We start from the raw sequence: 12702 nt of genomic DNA, 5'->3' as shown, positions 1-12702 counted from the left end.
AACCTTGTGCTTGCCAGGCAGGCACTGTGCCGCTGAGCTAAATCCCCAGCCCCAACAATTTTTATTATTATCAGTTTGGGTTTTTTTTGTCTTCTTGAGACAGGGTCTCACTATGCAGTTCAGGCTGGCCTTGAGCTCATTTTGTAGCCTAGGCTGGTATCAAACTTGCAATGATCCTCCTGCCTCAGCCTCCCGGATGCTGGGATTACAGGTGCATGCTACCACGCCCAGTTTATTAGGGGCTTTTTTTGAGACATGGTCTCCCTCTTTATTCCAGGCTGGCCTCAGACTCACTGTGTAGCTTGTCTGTCCTTCAACTCACGGAATGCTCCTGCCTCAGCTTCCTGAGTGTTACGATTACAGGTGTGTGATCAAATTTATGATCCTCCTGTCTCAGCCTCCTAAATACTGTAGCTGGGAGCTGGGTGTGGTGGTGCAGGCCTATTATCCCAGCACTGGGGGGATTGCCACAAATTTGAGCCCAGCCTGAGCTACATAGTGAGTTCAAGGCTGGCTTGAACTATATAGTAAGACCCTGTCTGAAAAAAACAAAACAACAAATACTGTAGCTGGGGTTACAGGTGTGCCTCTCTGCCCAGCTTTTCCACTGCCTTTCTTTTTTTTCCTCTTGTTTACATTGCTAGGAAATTAGTCCAAAGCCATCACAATGAGCTACATCCCCAGTCCTTGTTTTAATTTTGAGACAGAGTCTCCTTAAATTGCCTAGACTGGGCTCAAACTTGTGATCCTCCCACCACAGCCTCCTACAGAGCTGGGATTACAGGTGTGCACTACCATGCCTGGCTAGAACTGTGACTTTTTATTTGCTAAGCGCAAATTTTCATTCATTCATGAACTATTTTCTTGAAATGAGTAATACCTCTAGTTGAGTAAAAATGACAAGAGGCCACTGTTTTGGCCTAAACTCCAGCCCTAGGCTGCAGCAACCTAGCTGGAAACCCAGTGGGGCTGGGTGTGGGGCTCCTTGAAGGTGAGTCCCTGTTTCCCTGGGGACCCTTATCTCATCTTTGGAGAAATCACAATTAGAAAGATTACAGCCAAATTTTCCAAATAGTTTCACTTGAAAAAATAATGAGTTAATCCTTATGCAAAATAAGTAAAGAGAAATAATCAGACTTTGAGCATTATTTGCATTTTCCAATTGTTCTATCTTCCTGCCCCACCTAATAAAGCCACTTTGAAATGACCACCCCAGGTTTGCTATTGTTTCTGCCTTCTTCAGGTTTTCTCTTATCTATAAAACTAAGCTCTTTGCTCAGCTCATTGAAATGCTTATTCTTTTTATGGAATGAAATGTTGCCCAGTTCTAGAATTAAAAATAAAGCCAACGAGATTTTTAAGGCTGGGTATGGTGGCACATGCCTGTAATCCCAGAACTCTGGGAAGCTGAGGCAGGAGGATCACAAATTTGAGACCAGACTAGGCAACTGAATGACTAAGAAAGACCCTATCTCAAGAGTAAAAATTTAAAAGGGAGGTGTAGCTCAGTGCAAAGACTCAGGACTCAATCCTACTTTTATTTTTTTGAGATGGGGTCTTGCTATATAGTTCAGGTTGGCTTTGAACTCTTGGCAATCCTGCCTCAGCCTTCCACAGTACTGGGATTACAGGCCTGTGCCACCATACCTGGCTGCAAACCTTATTACAAAAAAAAAAAAAGTATTAGTTGTAATTTTGTCCTTTATTTTGTGGGGACTGGGGATTTAACACAGGGCCTCACACATGTACACGCCTATTCTTTTTTTTGTACACATTTATTTTATTTTTTATTTTTTGGTCTTTTTGAGACAGGGTCTCGCTATGCAGTTCAAGCTGGCCTTGAGCTCACTTTATAGCCCTGGCTGGTCTTGAACTGGCAACAATCCTCCTGCCTCAGCCTCCTGACTGCTGGGATTACAGGCGTGTGCCACCACACCAGACTACACATTTATTTATTTATTTTGCACCAGGAATCGAACTCGGGACCTGGCACTTGTACCACTGAGCTATATCGCCAGCCTACACATTTACTCTTTTTTTTTTTTGCGGTACCGGGGATCGAACTCACAACCTCACGCTTGCCAGGCAGGCGCTTACGACACTGAGCTATATCCCCAGCCCCACATTTATTCTTAAAAACAATTTTCTGGTAGCGAGGAGGGATGTTTAAACAAAGCGCCCCCTCCCAAGTGTCAAATGTGCCAGCTCCACCCAGGTGACAGTGAGTTTTGGCAGGCAGGCGGTTTGCTTTGTTGGTGGTTGTAGATTCCTCAGCATCTTCAGTAGCACCTGGCTCAGTTCTCCGAGCCAGTGAACGCAGTGAAAGTAGCTCTGTGAGCAAGTGAGGAGCAAGCCAGTGGACAGGCCCAGGCTTCCTCTCCGCCCCGACCCCTGGCCACGTGCTCTGGCCCGGGCTGGCAGGGCTGGAGGTGGGGCAGTTCAAGTGCTGGGAGAAGCCCTGCTTCGCCATCACTTCCCACTGCAAGGTGAAAGAGGGCGAACATACAGACTTAGCAGAAGCCCTTACTTGTGCGAAGCAGACGTCATGCCGCTAAACGCTAAGGTTCTTCACCTGCTGTGACTTCAGAAGTGAGGCTGAATAGTCTCACTATGCAGTTCAGATAGGGCTTGAACTCACTTTGTAGCCCAGGCTGGCCTTGAACTCGCAATGATTCTCCTGCCTCAGCCTCCCGAGTGCTGGAGTTACAGGCATGCGCCACCACGCCCGGCATCTGGCTGATCTTGATTCATGGAGTATTTGTCTCTTTCAACTTTTAGTTTACTATTAAAGCCCGTCTTGGCAAAGCCATTCCTTCACTATCTAATTAAGATGTTTCATATTCATACATTTCCCGCTTTTTTTGTTGTTTTGAACCCAGGGCCTCACACTTGCCGGGCAGGTGCTGTGCCGCTGAGCTATCCGTGGCCCTTTTTTTGGTCTTTTTCGGGGGGTACTGGTAATTGAACTCAGGAACTCATGCTTGCCAGGCAGGCACTGCGTCATTGAGCTACAACCACGGTGGTTTTTTGTTTGTTTGTTTTTGTCTTTTTGAGACAGGGTCTCGCTATGCAGTTCAGGTTGGCCTTGAGCTCACTTTGTAGCCCAAGCTGATCTGAAACTTGCACCGGTCCTCCTGCCTCAGCCTCCTGAGTGCTGGGACTACAGGCATGCGCCAACACACTTGGCTCCCACTGTTTTCAATAATGAGGAATTTATTTCATCACCCTGTTGACTGCTCTTCATTCCCTTCCTACCCCTTCTCTTGGGGCAGCTCATACAGCGCCCTGCAGGAGCCCTCCCTGACCCCAAGCGAGGCCTCCCTTGAGCTTCCCCCGGCTGCCTCTGAGCCCTCAGCCTGGGCTTCCACATCGCGCCTCCCTGTGGCTGTCTGGTGAAGTATCTGTCTCCATGCCTGTGCTGGGATCCCGTCCACCACCTCTTCCAGGCAGCCCCCAGGTGCCCCTCTCAGGTTGGATCAGGACCTGGCTGGACTCCCACCATGCCCTGGTTCTCCAGCTCCTGATTACTCAACTTTAGGCTTTCCTCATTGTAGCTCTAGTCACCTTATAGAGTTGCTCCGGGCCTCGCCCGACAGAGACCAGTCCGGTGTGACCGCCGCTGGGTCCCCAGCATCGCGTTACAGAGCAGGGGCTCAGGGAACGCTGAATGCAGGAAGGAATAAGTCCCTTGCCTTCAAGGAAAGACTAGCGGGCAGAAAGCCACAGGTTTCCAAGAAACATGTCTCCTACCCCGAGGCCCAGCCCACGGCGAAGGCACTGGAACTTCATCTCCAAAGTCCCCTACGAGGTGCCAGGAACTTCACGTCACAACCCGCCTGCGCCTCCACCCGGCCGGATTCTGTCGGGACACAGCAACGCAAGCCCCGCCCCTTCCCGCAGGGGGCGGGCCCAGGTGCGCCGAGGGCGGGGAAGCGGCGTTCAGGTGCCCGCCCTCTGCGCCTGCGTCCTGAGCGCCCCGCCCCACCAGGTGCTCCCCGCCCCCGACTTGAGTGCCACCTTCTAGCTGCTTCCCCGCGTCCGCCATTGGCTCAGGCGCCCCCGGAAGGTTGGGAGGTGTGGTGCGGCTGTGCGGTGGGGGCGAGTCTCGGTGTCGCCTGGGATTGAGGGGTGCGTGAGGAGCGGCCTGAAGCCTCGCGCGGAGAAGGCAGTGTCCGCACCCCAAAGGTCGGAGAAGGGCCTTCCGGGGGCTTGGGCACCGCGCGGACCCTCCAGGGCTGCCTGCACCCGAGCTCGCCGGCCTCCAGCACGCCTGCGCGGCCGGGGTCTTCCCGCACCTGATCGCGAGACCCCAACGGCTGGTGGCTCCCGGCTCCCTAGCCGGGGCGTCCTGGTGGGGGCAGTCATGGCGCAGCTGTGTGGATCGCGGCGCGGCCGGGCGCTTCTCGCTCTGCTGGCGTCGTTGCTCCTCTTCGGGGCCGAGGCCACCGACGGAGATCGACGGATCCACGGTGAGGCCCGGCGGGTGTCCAGAGAGGACTGGATGGCGGAGGCGGGCAGGGCAGGATGTGGGGGTGTCAAGTGGATCTGAGCGAGAGAGTCGCGGGGGCCCACTGGGGACGCTCTGGTGATGGTCAGGGCCTGTGGGAATGGAGCGAGATTTGGGGTCCTTCAGCGTGAAGGGCGGGCGCAGGAGCAGGGTTAGGAATGTTTCCCTAGCGGAGAGAGGAGAGGAGGTGTATTTACCGAGAACGAGCGGCGCTGGCCCTTACGGTGGCGGGAGAGGGGAGAGGAGCTGAACTGCGCACTCTTCCTGGCAGTGGAAAGTTACCTGGCCAAAGAAAGCCCAGCGAGGCCAGGGCTCAGTGGGTGTGGCTTGGTGGCATATTGGGCCTCAGGAGAGAAAGCCCCTTGCCCCTTCGTAGGGTATTGGGCACCAACCCCCGGAGAAACCTTTCCAATTTAGTTGATCTAGAGCAGGAGCCCGAGAAGAAGGGGTTTCTCTGGTGCTCAAAGGAAGGAATAGAAAAGGGATGGAGAAATCCTCCCAGGGTGCAAAAGTGAGCGTGCCTAGGTGTGAAAGTGTTGACATCCAGCATCAGGGGTTGGCTTCGTTTGGGTTGTTTTGTTTGTTGAGATAAGGTCTTGCTATGTAGTTTGTGCTGGCCTTGAACTCACTATGTAGTCTAGGCTGTCCTGGAACTCACGGTGATCCTCCTGCCTCAGCCTCCCTAGTGCTGGGATTACAGGCCTAGGCCACCTCGCCCAGCTGGGGTTGGCTTCTTTAAGAGTTGTTACAACCTTACCTGCTTCAAACAAACACCAGCAGGGTTTGCTACGCTTGATCCTGGACAAATGGCCGAGAAGCGATAAACACCAGCAGGATTTGAAGAGCGCTCCCTTGAAAGAAAACTTCATTGATTCAGCAAACTTAATGAGTCTCTGCTGTGTGTCAGGGACTGTGCTGGTGATAACAGTTGACTCAGACAAGCCAAGTGCCTGCATTCATAGAGCTTATATTCCGGTGGGAGTGGCAGTTAAGTGGACTTTTAAACAAAGAGCACTTGCCACATAATTAAATGACTAAGAGGTAAATGAACTGGGCAAAGTACGGAGCAATGTGATGGACGATGATGGGGTCTGCTTAGCTCAGGTGGTCAGGAGACCTCTCTGGGGAGGGTGATATGAGAACCCTAACATGAAGAATGAGGAGACAGCAGTAATGCAAAGACCATAGGGGACCAGTATCCAGTTGGAGGTAATGGAGTACAAAAGTCTTGAAGCTGAAACAGGCTTAGTGTGTTCTTTTGTCTTTGGTTTTTTTGGTTTTTTGGTTTTTTTCCGGAGCCACCTTTTTGTTTGTTTGTTTGTTTGTTTGTTGTTTTTTTCCGGTACCGGGAATTGAACTCACAACCTTGCACTTGCCAGGCAGGTGCTGTGCCGCTGAGCTAAATTCCCAGCCCCCAGGCTTAGTGTGTCCAAGGAAGACAGAACCCCCCCCAGGGCTGGAGCAGAAAGTGAGGGAAGGGAAAAAATGGGAGATGGGAAAAGTGTGCAGGAGCCAGGTGGCCAAGGGCTTTATAGGCCAGCATATTGGACGAAAAAGCAAAACTGCTGGGCGTGGTGGCACACCCTGTAATTCCAGCACTCAGGAGGCTGAGGCAGGAGGGTCCTTGTGAGTTCGAGACCAGCCTGGGCTACAAAGTGAGCTCAAGGCCAGCCTGAACTGCATAGTGAGACCCTGTCTCAAAAAGACAAAAGAAAGAAAGAGGGGCTGGGGATTTAGCTCAGCGGCAAAGCGCCTGCCTGGCAAGCGCAAGGTGGTGAGTTCAGTTCCCGGTACCAGAGAAAAACCAAAAAAAAAAAAAAGAAAGAAAGAAAAAGCAGGATGTGCCAGGTCATCCCCTGTGGTAACTTCTGGAGAATGGTTAATTGCCCTGTCCCCGAGGCAGGGGACAAAAAGGATGACTTGTTCGGGATGCCTATGGCCAATGGGGAGAGGCTCAGCTCCAGAGAACCTGGAACCAGGACTGCAGGTGTTGAACTGGAATTGGCAGCCCTTCTGTGCTTTTCCTGGTGAAGTCATTTCTGTTCGGATGTATCTCCAGTTGCCTGGCCTCTGACTCTATCGGGTTACAGTTTACTCTGAGCTCAAATGCGTCCTTTAATCTTAGAAACAACCTGGTATAGTGGTGACACCACAGGCCTTGTTAAAGGTCACACTAGAGTAATTGACAAAGCCAGGCCAGACTGCAGAGCCTTCTCTGTTCACAGTGGCCCCCCTGATTCTGCTGCGGCTCACTGGACCTACTGACCTTTCAGAAATACTCCTGGCTGGCCGAGTGAACTACTGCCCTCCCTTATCTGAAGGGCTGTTTGTTTGAAAACTTGAACAGCTTAATATGAGACAGGGGGCACTTTTGATTTTGTTTGCCCCCCCCCCCCAGTGCTTTGCTTTCTTCACAAGGCAGGGTCATCTGCCAAGAGTAAGGTGTTTCTCCTGGCATGCGCAGCTGCGCAGGTGCTGCCTGGTGGGTATGTGAAGAGAGATGGAAGGGAATGTGTACAAGGGAGGGACTCTAAAGAATAGCTGCTCATGGAATTGAATCTTTGTGAGTATGTGAGGGTGCTGAGGGTCAGTGAAAAGGCGGTAGGGCCCACAGGTTGTTGGGGTTGAGGTTCTGGAGGGAATGAAGTAGGAAGGTAGGATATAGCGGGCATTGAGGGGAGGTAAGGAAATTGAGGATCTACAGAGGCTTGTGTTACTGAGACTGGGCACTGGGAGGCCCAGGGAAGTGCCCTGGCGTCAAACCTGCAGAAAAGTGGTGAAAGCTGACCCTGTGCTGGTTGTTTCTAGTGTTCAGCACCAATTCCAGTCTGCAGGGGAAACTGCCCCTCCCAGGAGGCCTCATGCAGCCTTCAGTGACTTGTACTGTGAGGCGTTTTATATATTAAAAAAAAAATTGGTTTGTGGCTTTGTCTGAAGAGTACAAAATCTGGTAGAAGCTGGCTGCTGCCGTTTAACACTCGCGGAGTAGGGCTGAGAGCCTCGTTTGGGTGGGACACCTGCTCCTTCCCCAAGTCAGTGAGCGTTCACATTTTAGTTGCCCGCTTTCTTTCTATAACTGTAGGCCTTTGGGTTGTGGCCCCCCTCAGGAATATGCTCCATTTAGTAAAAGGGGGTGGATAACATCCAAGGGGTCGTCTAAGTTGCGCAGTGCAGTGAGTTTGTGGGTTATCACTGCAGGGAGGGAAATACCCTTTATCAGGAGGCTGCACATATGTGTGATTTTTTTTTTTTTTTCTCCTCCCTCTCTCTCACCAGGAGATAAATCCTGATATTTGGAAGATTCTGAAACACATAATTTTGTTCAACACAAGGCCAGGTAGCTTATTTCATATAGCTCAGTGGCATAGGCACCTGCCTGGCAAGCACAAGGTCCTGAGTTCAATTCCTGGTACCAAAAAAACCCCAAAAAACAAAAAACTTATTTCTTGTTCAGAGTAGAGCCTTGGAAATTCGTTTAGGAGCGGTCAGTTGAGTGTAGTTCCTACTGCCAGTAACACCGGCGCCACTCCCTTCCCCCAATAACTTTTTGCCAGTCCTTGGGCATCAGTGCTTATGTTATGTTTACTGACTAGTTCTTTGTTAATAGTTGGGAATTTCCACTGGAGACAAATCTGACCACATTCATTCCAGGTCCTCCACTGCACTTTGAAACAATCTTCAATTTCCACTAACCTCTTGAGATAATTACTGCTTCCCCATCCCCTTAATTACAAGGCAGACTTTCCAACAAATTTCCAGTTAGCACGTTATTAGCAGTCACTCCTGTGGATGGTTGTGACCTAGGTCAAACATAAGATGACAGTTGAGAGCGCAAGTGCTGCTGGAGTTGGTTGGAGATCAGCTGAGCCTTCTCCAAGGTAGTGAGCATTTCTTGCTCAGCCCTTTCCATCTCAGCCCAGGATAGAGAAAGGACATTCTTCCTCTCACTCTCTGTCCCTTTGTCATTGTACCTGTGGCTCGAGTCATCTCTTGTGTTGAGGTAGTTAGCAAGGCAGCCAAGCCTCTGTTTGCTGGTCAGCAGGAGAGGCCAAATAAGGGATGAGTAATACGTGATTCATTCGGGGAGCAGGGAGGTCCTGCAGGGGTCACACTAAAGTGACTTTATTACCCCCAGGAGGGTTCGGCCTGCCGAGCCCAGGGCTAATGAAGAGTTCAGAGATGACCCAGGAAGCATAGGCGTGTGCATTACAGAAATGTGCGATCCTGATCATGAGTAAGGTTTTACAGGTTGTTGCCAGGTATGGTAGCACATGTCTGCAATCCCACCACTCAGAAGGCTGAGGCAGGAGGATCACCACAAGTTAGAGGCCAGCCTGAACTACAAAGCAAGACCTTGTCTCCAAAAACAAACAACCCAAAAATCCAAGTTGTTTCTGACAAGATATTTTTGAGGACTTCCTATGTTTTTGTTTTTATTCGGTTTGGTTTTGGTTTTTTTGAGATAAGGTTGCACTGTGTAGTGCAGGCTGGCCTCTTACTCGCAAGTCCCCTGCCCCGGGGTCCCAGGTGCTGGGACTACAGATGTACACCACCATGCCCAACAAGAACTTTCTATGAAGGAGTGCTTTAACTTGGTTCCTGAGACTCAGGAATTTGGAGTTTAACTACTTTGTTGTTGGGGTTTTTTTTTTGTTGTTGTTTCTTGGAGGTACCGGGGATCGAACTCAGGACCTTGCGCTTGCCAGGCAGGTGCTTATGCCACTGGGCTATATCCCCAGCCCAAGTTTAACTACTTTGAAGTTTATCTGAAACACATTTTTTATTATTTGAAGCCATTTTCCACCTTTGGTTTTTGGTTTTTTGAGGTGATGCCTTGCTATGTAGTCCAAGCTGGCCTTGAACTCACTATGTAGCCTAGGCTGGTCTCAGACTCACTAGTGATCCTCCTGCCTCAACCTCCTGGGTGCTAGGATTACAGGCATGCACCATTATACCCAGCTTTTCCACCTTTGAAAAAATAAATAAATAAAAATGAAAAAAATATATATATATTGCGACAGAATCTTCTTATGTTGCCTAGGCTGGTTTTTCAACTCCTAGGCTCAAGTGATCCTCCCACCTCAGCCTATGCGCACCAGTCCTGGCAGCTTGGAAGCGGTTTTAGAATTTAGATGTGGCTGGGGATATAGCTCAGTGGCGCAAGCACCTGCCTGGCAAGTGCAAGGTCCTGAGTTCGAGTCCCAGTACAAAAAAAAAAGGAATAGAATTTAGATGTTGTGGGCCAGGGATATAGCTCAGTGACACAGCACCTGTCTGACAAGCTCAAGGTCCTGAGTTCAATTCCCAGTACATAAAAAAAAAAAAGGAATTTAGATGTTGCTTCACAGTGCTTAAGACATATCACAATTTTTGCTCCACCCCCAGCTGCTGTGCTTGCTTGGCAAGCTCTCTACCACTAAGCCTCACCCCCTGCCTTCACAGTCATTCATTTATTTTTCCTTTACTTCTCTTTTTTTCTTTTCCCTTTCCTTTCTCTCCCCTTTTCCTCCTCTTCCTCTCTCTTTAATTTTTTTGTGGGACTGGGCATTGAACCCCAGGGCCTTCACACTGAGCTATATCCCTAGGCATTTTTATTTTTTTTATTTTGACTAGGTGTCTCTAAGCCACTAAGTTGCCCAGGCTGAGCTTGGCCCTGTGGTCCTCTTACCCTAGCCTCTCAATGTTTTCTGTTTTTGATACCGACAATTGAACTCAGGACCTTGTACTTGCCAGGCAGGTGCTGTGCCGCTGAGCTATGTCTCTGGCCCTCTGAATGTTTTGATTATAAACCAGCGCCACCACATCCAGCCTCATAGTGGCTCTACTGAATTCTGGGTCCATGACTTCAGAAGTCTCTTAATTTGAGGTCCTTAAATTTATATGTAATTATTTTGTTCCTGTATATCTTAGGATCTGTCATTTGGAGTTTAGAGTATGTTCTTGGAAGGGTGAAAAAATAATAGTTTTTGTTTTTGTTTTTGTTTTAGGTACTGGGAATTGAACTCAGGACCTTGTGCTTTCCAGGCACTGTGCCACTGAGCTATCTCCCCAGCCCCTATAGTAGCTATTATAATAGTGTGTGACCTCTCAAAGGGTTACTCTATGTAAATAGCTTAATTAGATACACAGTTTATAGTGTTAAAATTTTAGATGCAAGTGGGAAAAGTATGTCTAAACGGCTCTTTAGGGGGCTGATCATAAAAAAAAGTTGAGAAAACTGTTCAAGGGCCCATTAGCTTTTATCATTTTCAGAAAATGATCCTTGGTTGGCAAAAGAGGAAGAACCTGGTGAATTAACAGCAGTGGATCCCAGTTATTTCCTTCCAAGTTATTCCAGTGGGCTGCAGTGGACTTGGGCCACAACGGAATTGATAGTCCCGTTCTAGTGATGAATGTGAATCCACAGTGAGTGCACATTTGTGTTGTGCTGATAGTTTATGAAGTGGAAACTTTTATATGTAAATATTTTATACCTAAAATGTTACCATATTGTATCGAAAACACCGAGATTTTATGGCCCTATAAATTAAGTTGGGTTTGTCATTGTAAATGTTCTTTGTTCATAAACACCTAGAGGTTATTTTAAAGTTTCTGAGTTACTTGTCCTGATAATGACACCTTCCAGACACCCTAACCTAGAGATAGGTATGTAGTTAGTTTCTATACTAGAAACAGAACCACTCAAAAAAAAAAAAGAACCACTCAAATATGTACAGCCAATCCATCTAACCAAAACAGGTGAGTTTTTAGACTGTCATAAAGTATTAAAAAAATTTTAAAAAATAAAGTATGGCTGATTCTAAAATACAAATCAGTTTTGGAATTTCATTTAGTAGAATTAAAACAGCCTTTTTGAGCCAGACATGGTGGTGCACGCCTGTAATCCCAACACTCTGGAGGCTGAGGCAGGAGGATCCCTGTGAGTTCAAGGACAGTCCAAACTATATAGTGAAACCCTGTCTCAGAAGGACAAAAAAAAAAATCAAACAAAAAAACCCCCAGCTTTTTGCAGGTGAGGCAGGAAGGTCACTTTAGCCCAGGAGTTTAAGGTAAGCCTGGACAAACAAAGCTATGTCAAAAATAAAAACAAACAAAAAAAGCCTTGAGCACCTCCTTGGTTATTCAGTACCTTTTCATTCACACAAAATTTCTTGAATCCCGCATCCCACAAGGAAAAGATGCTTGAAATCCAGATGGTTTTTCTTATTTTCCCCAGTCCCTCCCTTAGGCTTTCTCCCTCTAACCTTTCTCCTCAGGGTGCACTGTAATGTCACCCAACTGATCAGTGTGGCTTCCTCTCAGACTTCCTCAGGTTTGGAGGCGTTGCAGATGGTCACATAGCAGAAAAACTGAGTGCAGGGCAGTGCTTGGGTCGGTTGGATGGCCTGTTGCCCCCCAGGTAGGGCTTTTGGCTTTCTGGATCCCCTGCATCCCCTTACCAGTCACCATGCTTGGCTTGATTCCCGTTCGTTGTCGTCTGCCATCCCCTTTGTCTTTTTGAGACAGAATCTCACTACAAAGTCCAGGATGGTTTGAACTTACATGTAGCCCAGGCCAGTCCCAAACTTGTGATCTTCCAGCCTCAGCCTCTGGAATGCTTAAGGTAGTACTGGGACTTGAACTCAGGGTTTTCACACTGAGCTACATCTGAAGACCTGTTTTTCTTTTGGTTTTGGTTTTTTGTTTTGGTACAGAATCTTCTAAGGTGGCTGAGTTGTCCAGACTGGGCTCAAACTGGCAATCCTGCTGCCTCAGCTTCTCGAATGCTGGGATTGCAGGCATGAACCACCATGCCTGGCTTGTCTTATTTTTAAAGCCTCTAAATTCTGCATTTTCAAATTATTTTATTTTATTATTTATTTTTGTGGTACTGGGGATTCAAGGCCAGTCTGGATTATATAGTAAGAACCCGTCTCAAAAACAAAGCAAAGCAAAGCAAAAATAATAATAAGCCTTTGGACACCGGCTTTGAACTTACTATGTAGACCAGGCTGGCATCAATCTCATGGGATCACAGATCTGGGGTTATAGGCATGCACCACCTTGTTTGTTTTGTTTTTTTAGACAGGTCTCACTACGTGGCCCACTCTGGCCTCAACTTTTGGGATCTTTCTTCTTTAGCCTCTCCATTGCTGGGATTAATAGGTGTTTGTCACCACACCCAGCTGTGCCTTTTTCTTCCCTTCCCCCCTCCC

At 48.5% G+C, this 12702-nt stretch overlaps 1 protein-coding gene across 3 annotated transcripts in view; it reads left to right on the top strand.

Annotated features, from left to right (window-relative positions):
• The window catches only part of Spint2 (serine peptidase inhibitor, Kunitz type, 2), a 38493-nt gene that overhangs the window by 7215 nt on the left and 18576 nt on the right, over positions 1-12702 (top strand). For 2 of the 3 annotated variants that reach the window (XM_005399868.2, XM_005399867.2), the window contains exon 1: positions 3923-4469. The exons of the other annotated variant lie outside the window; for it this stretch is intronic. In XM_005399868.2, coding sequence (XP_005399925.1) covers positions 4364-4469 — 106 coding nt within the window. In that variant the 5' untranslated portion in view covers positions 3923-4363. Of the gene's footprint in view, positions 1-3922; positions 4470-12702 lie in introns of those variants that run through there. 3 annotated transcript variants of the gene reach the window in all.

Source organism: Chinchilla lanigera, unplaced genomic scaffold (assembly GCF_000276665.1).
Source record: "Chinchilla lanigera isolate Chin_1 unplaced genomic scaffold, ChiLan1.0 scaffold00067, whole genome shotgun sequence".
Classification (NCBI taxonomy): Eukaryota; Metazoa; Chordata; class Mammalia; order Rodentia; family Chinchillidae; genus Chinchilla; species Chinchilla lanigera.
The sequence above is the reverse complement of the archived record's forward strand: the minus strand, read 5'-3'. Positions and strand labels throughout refer to the sequence as shown.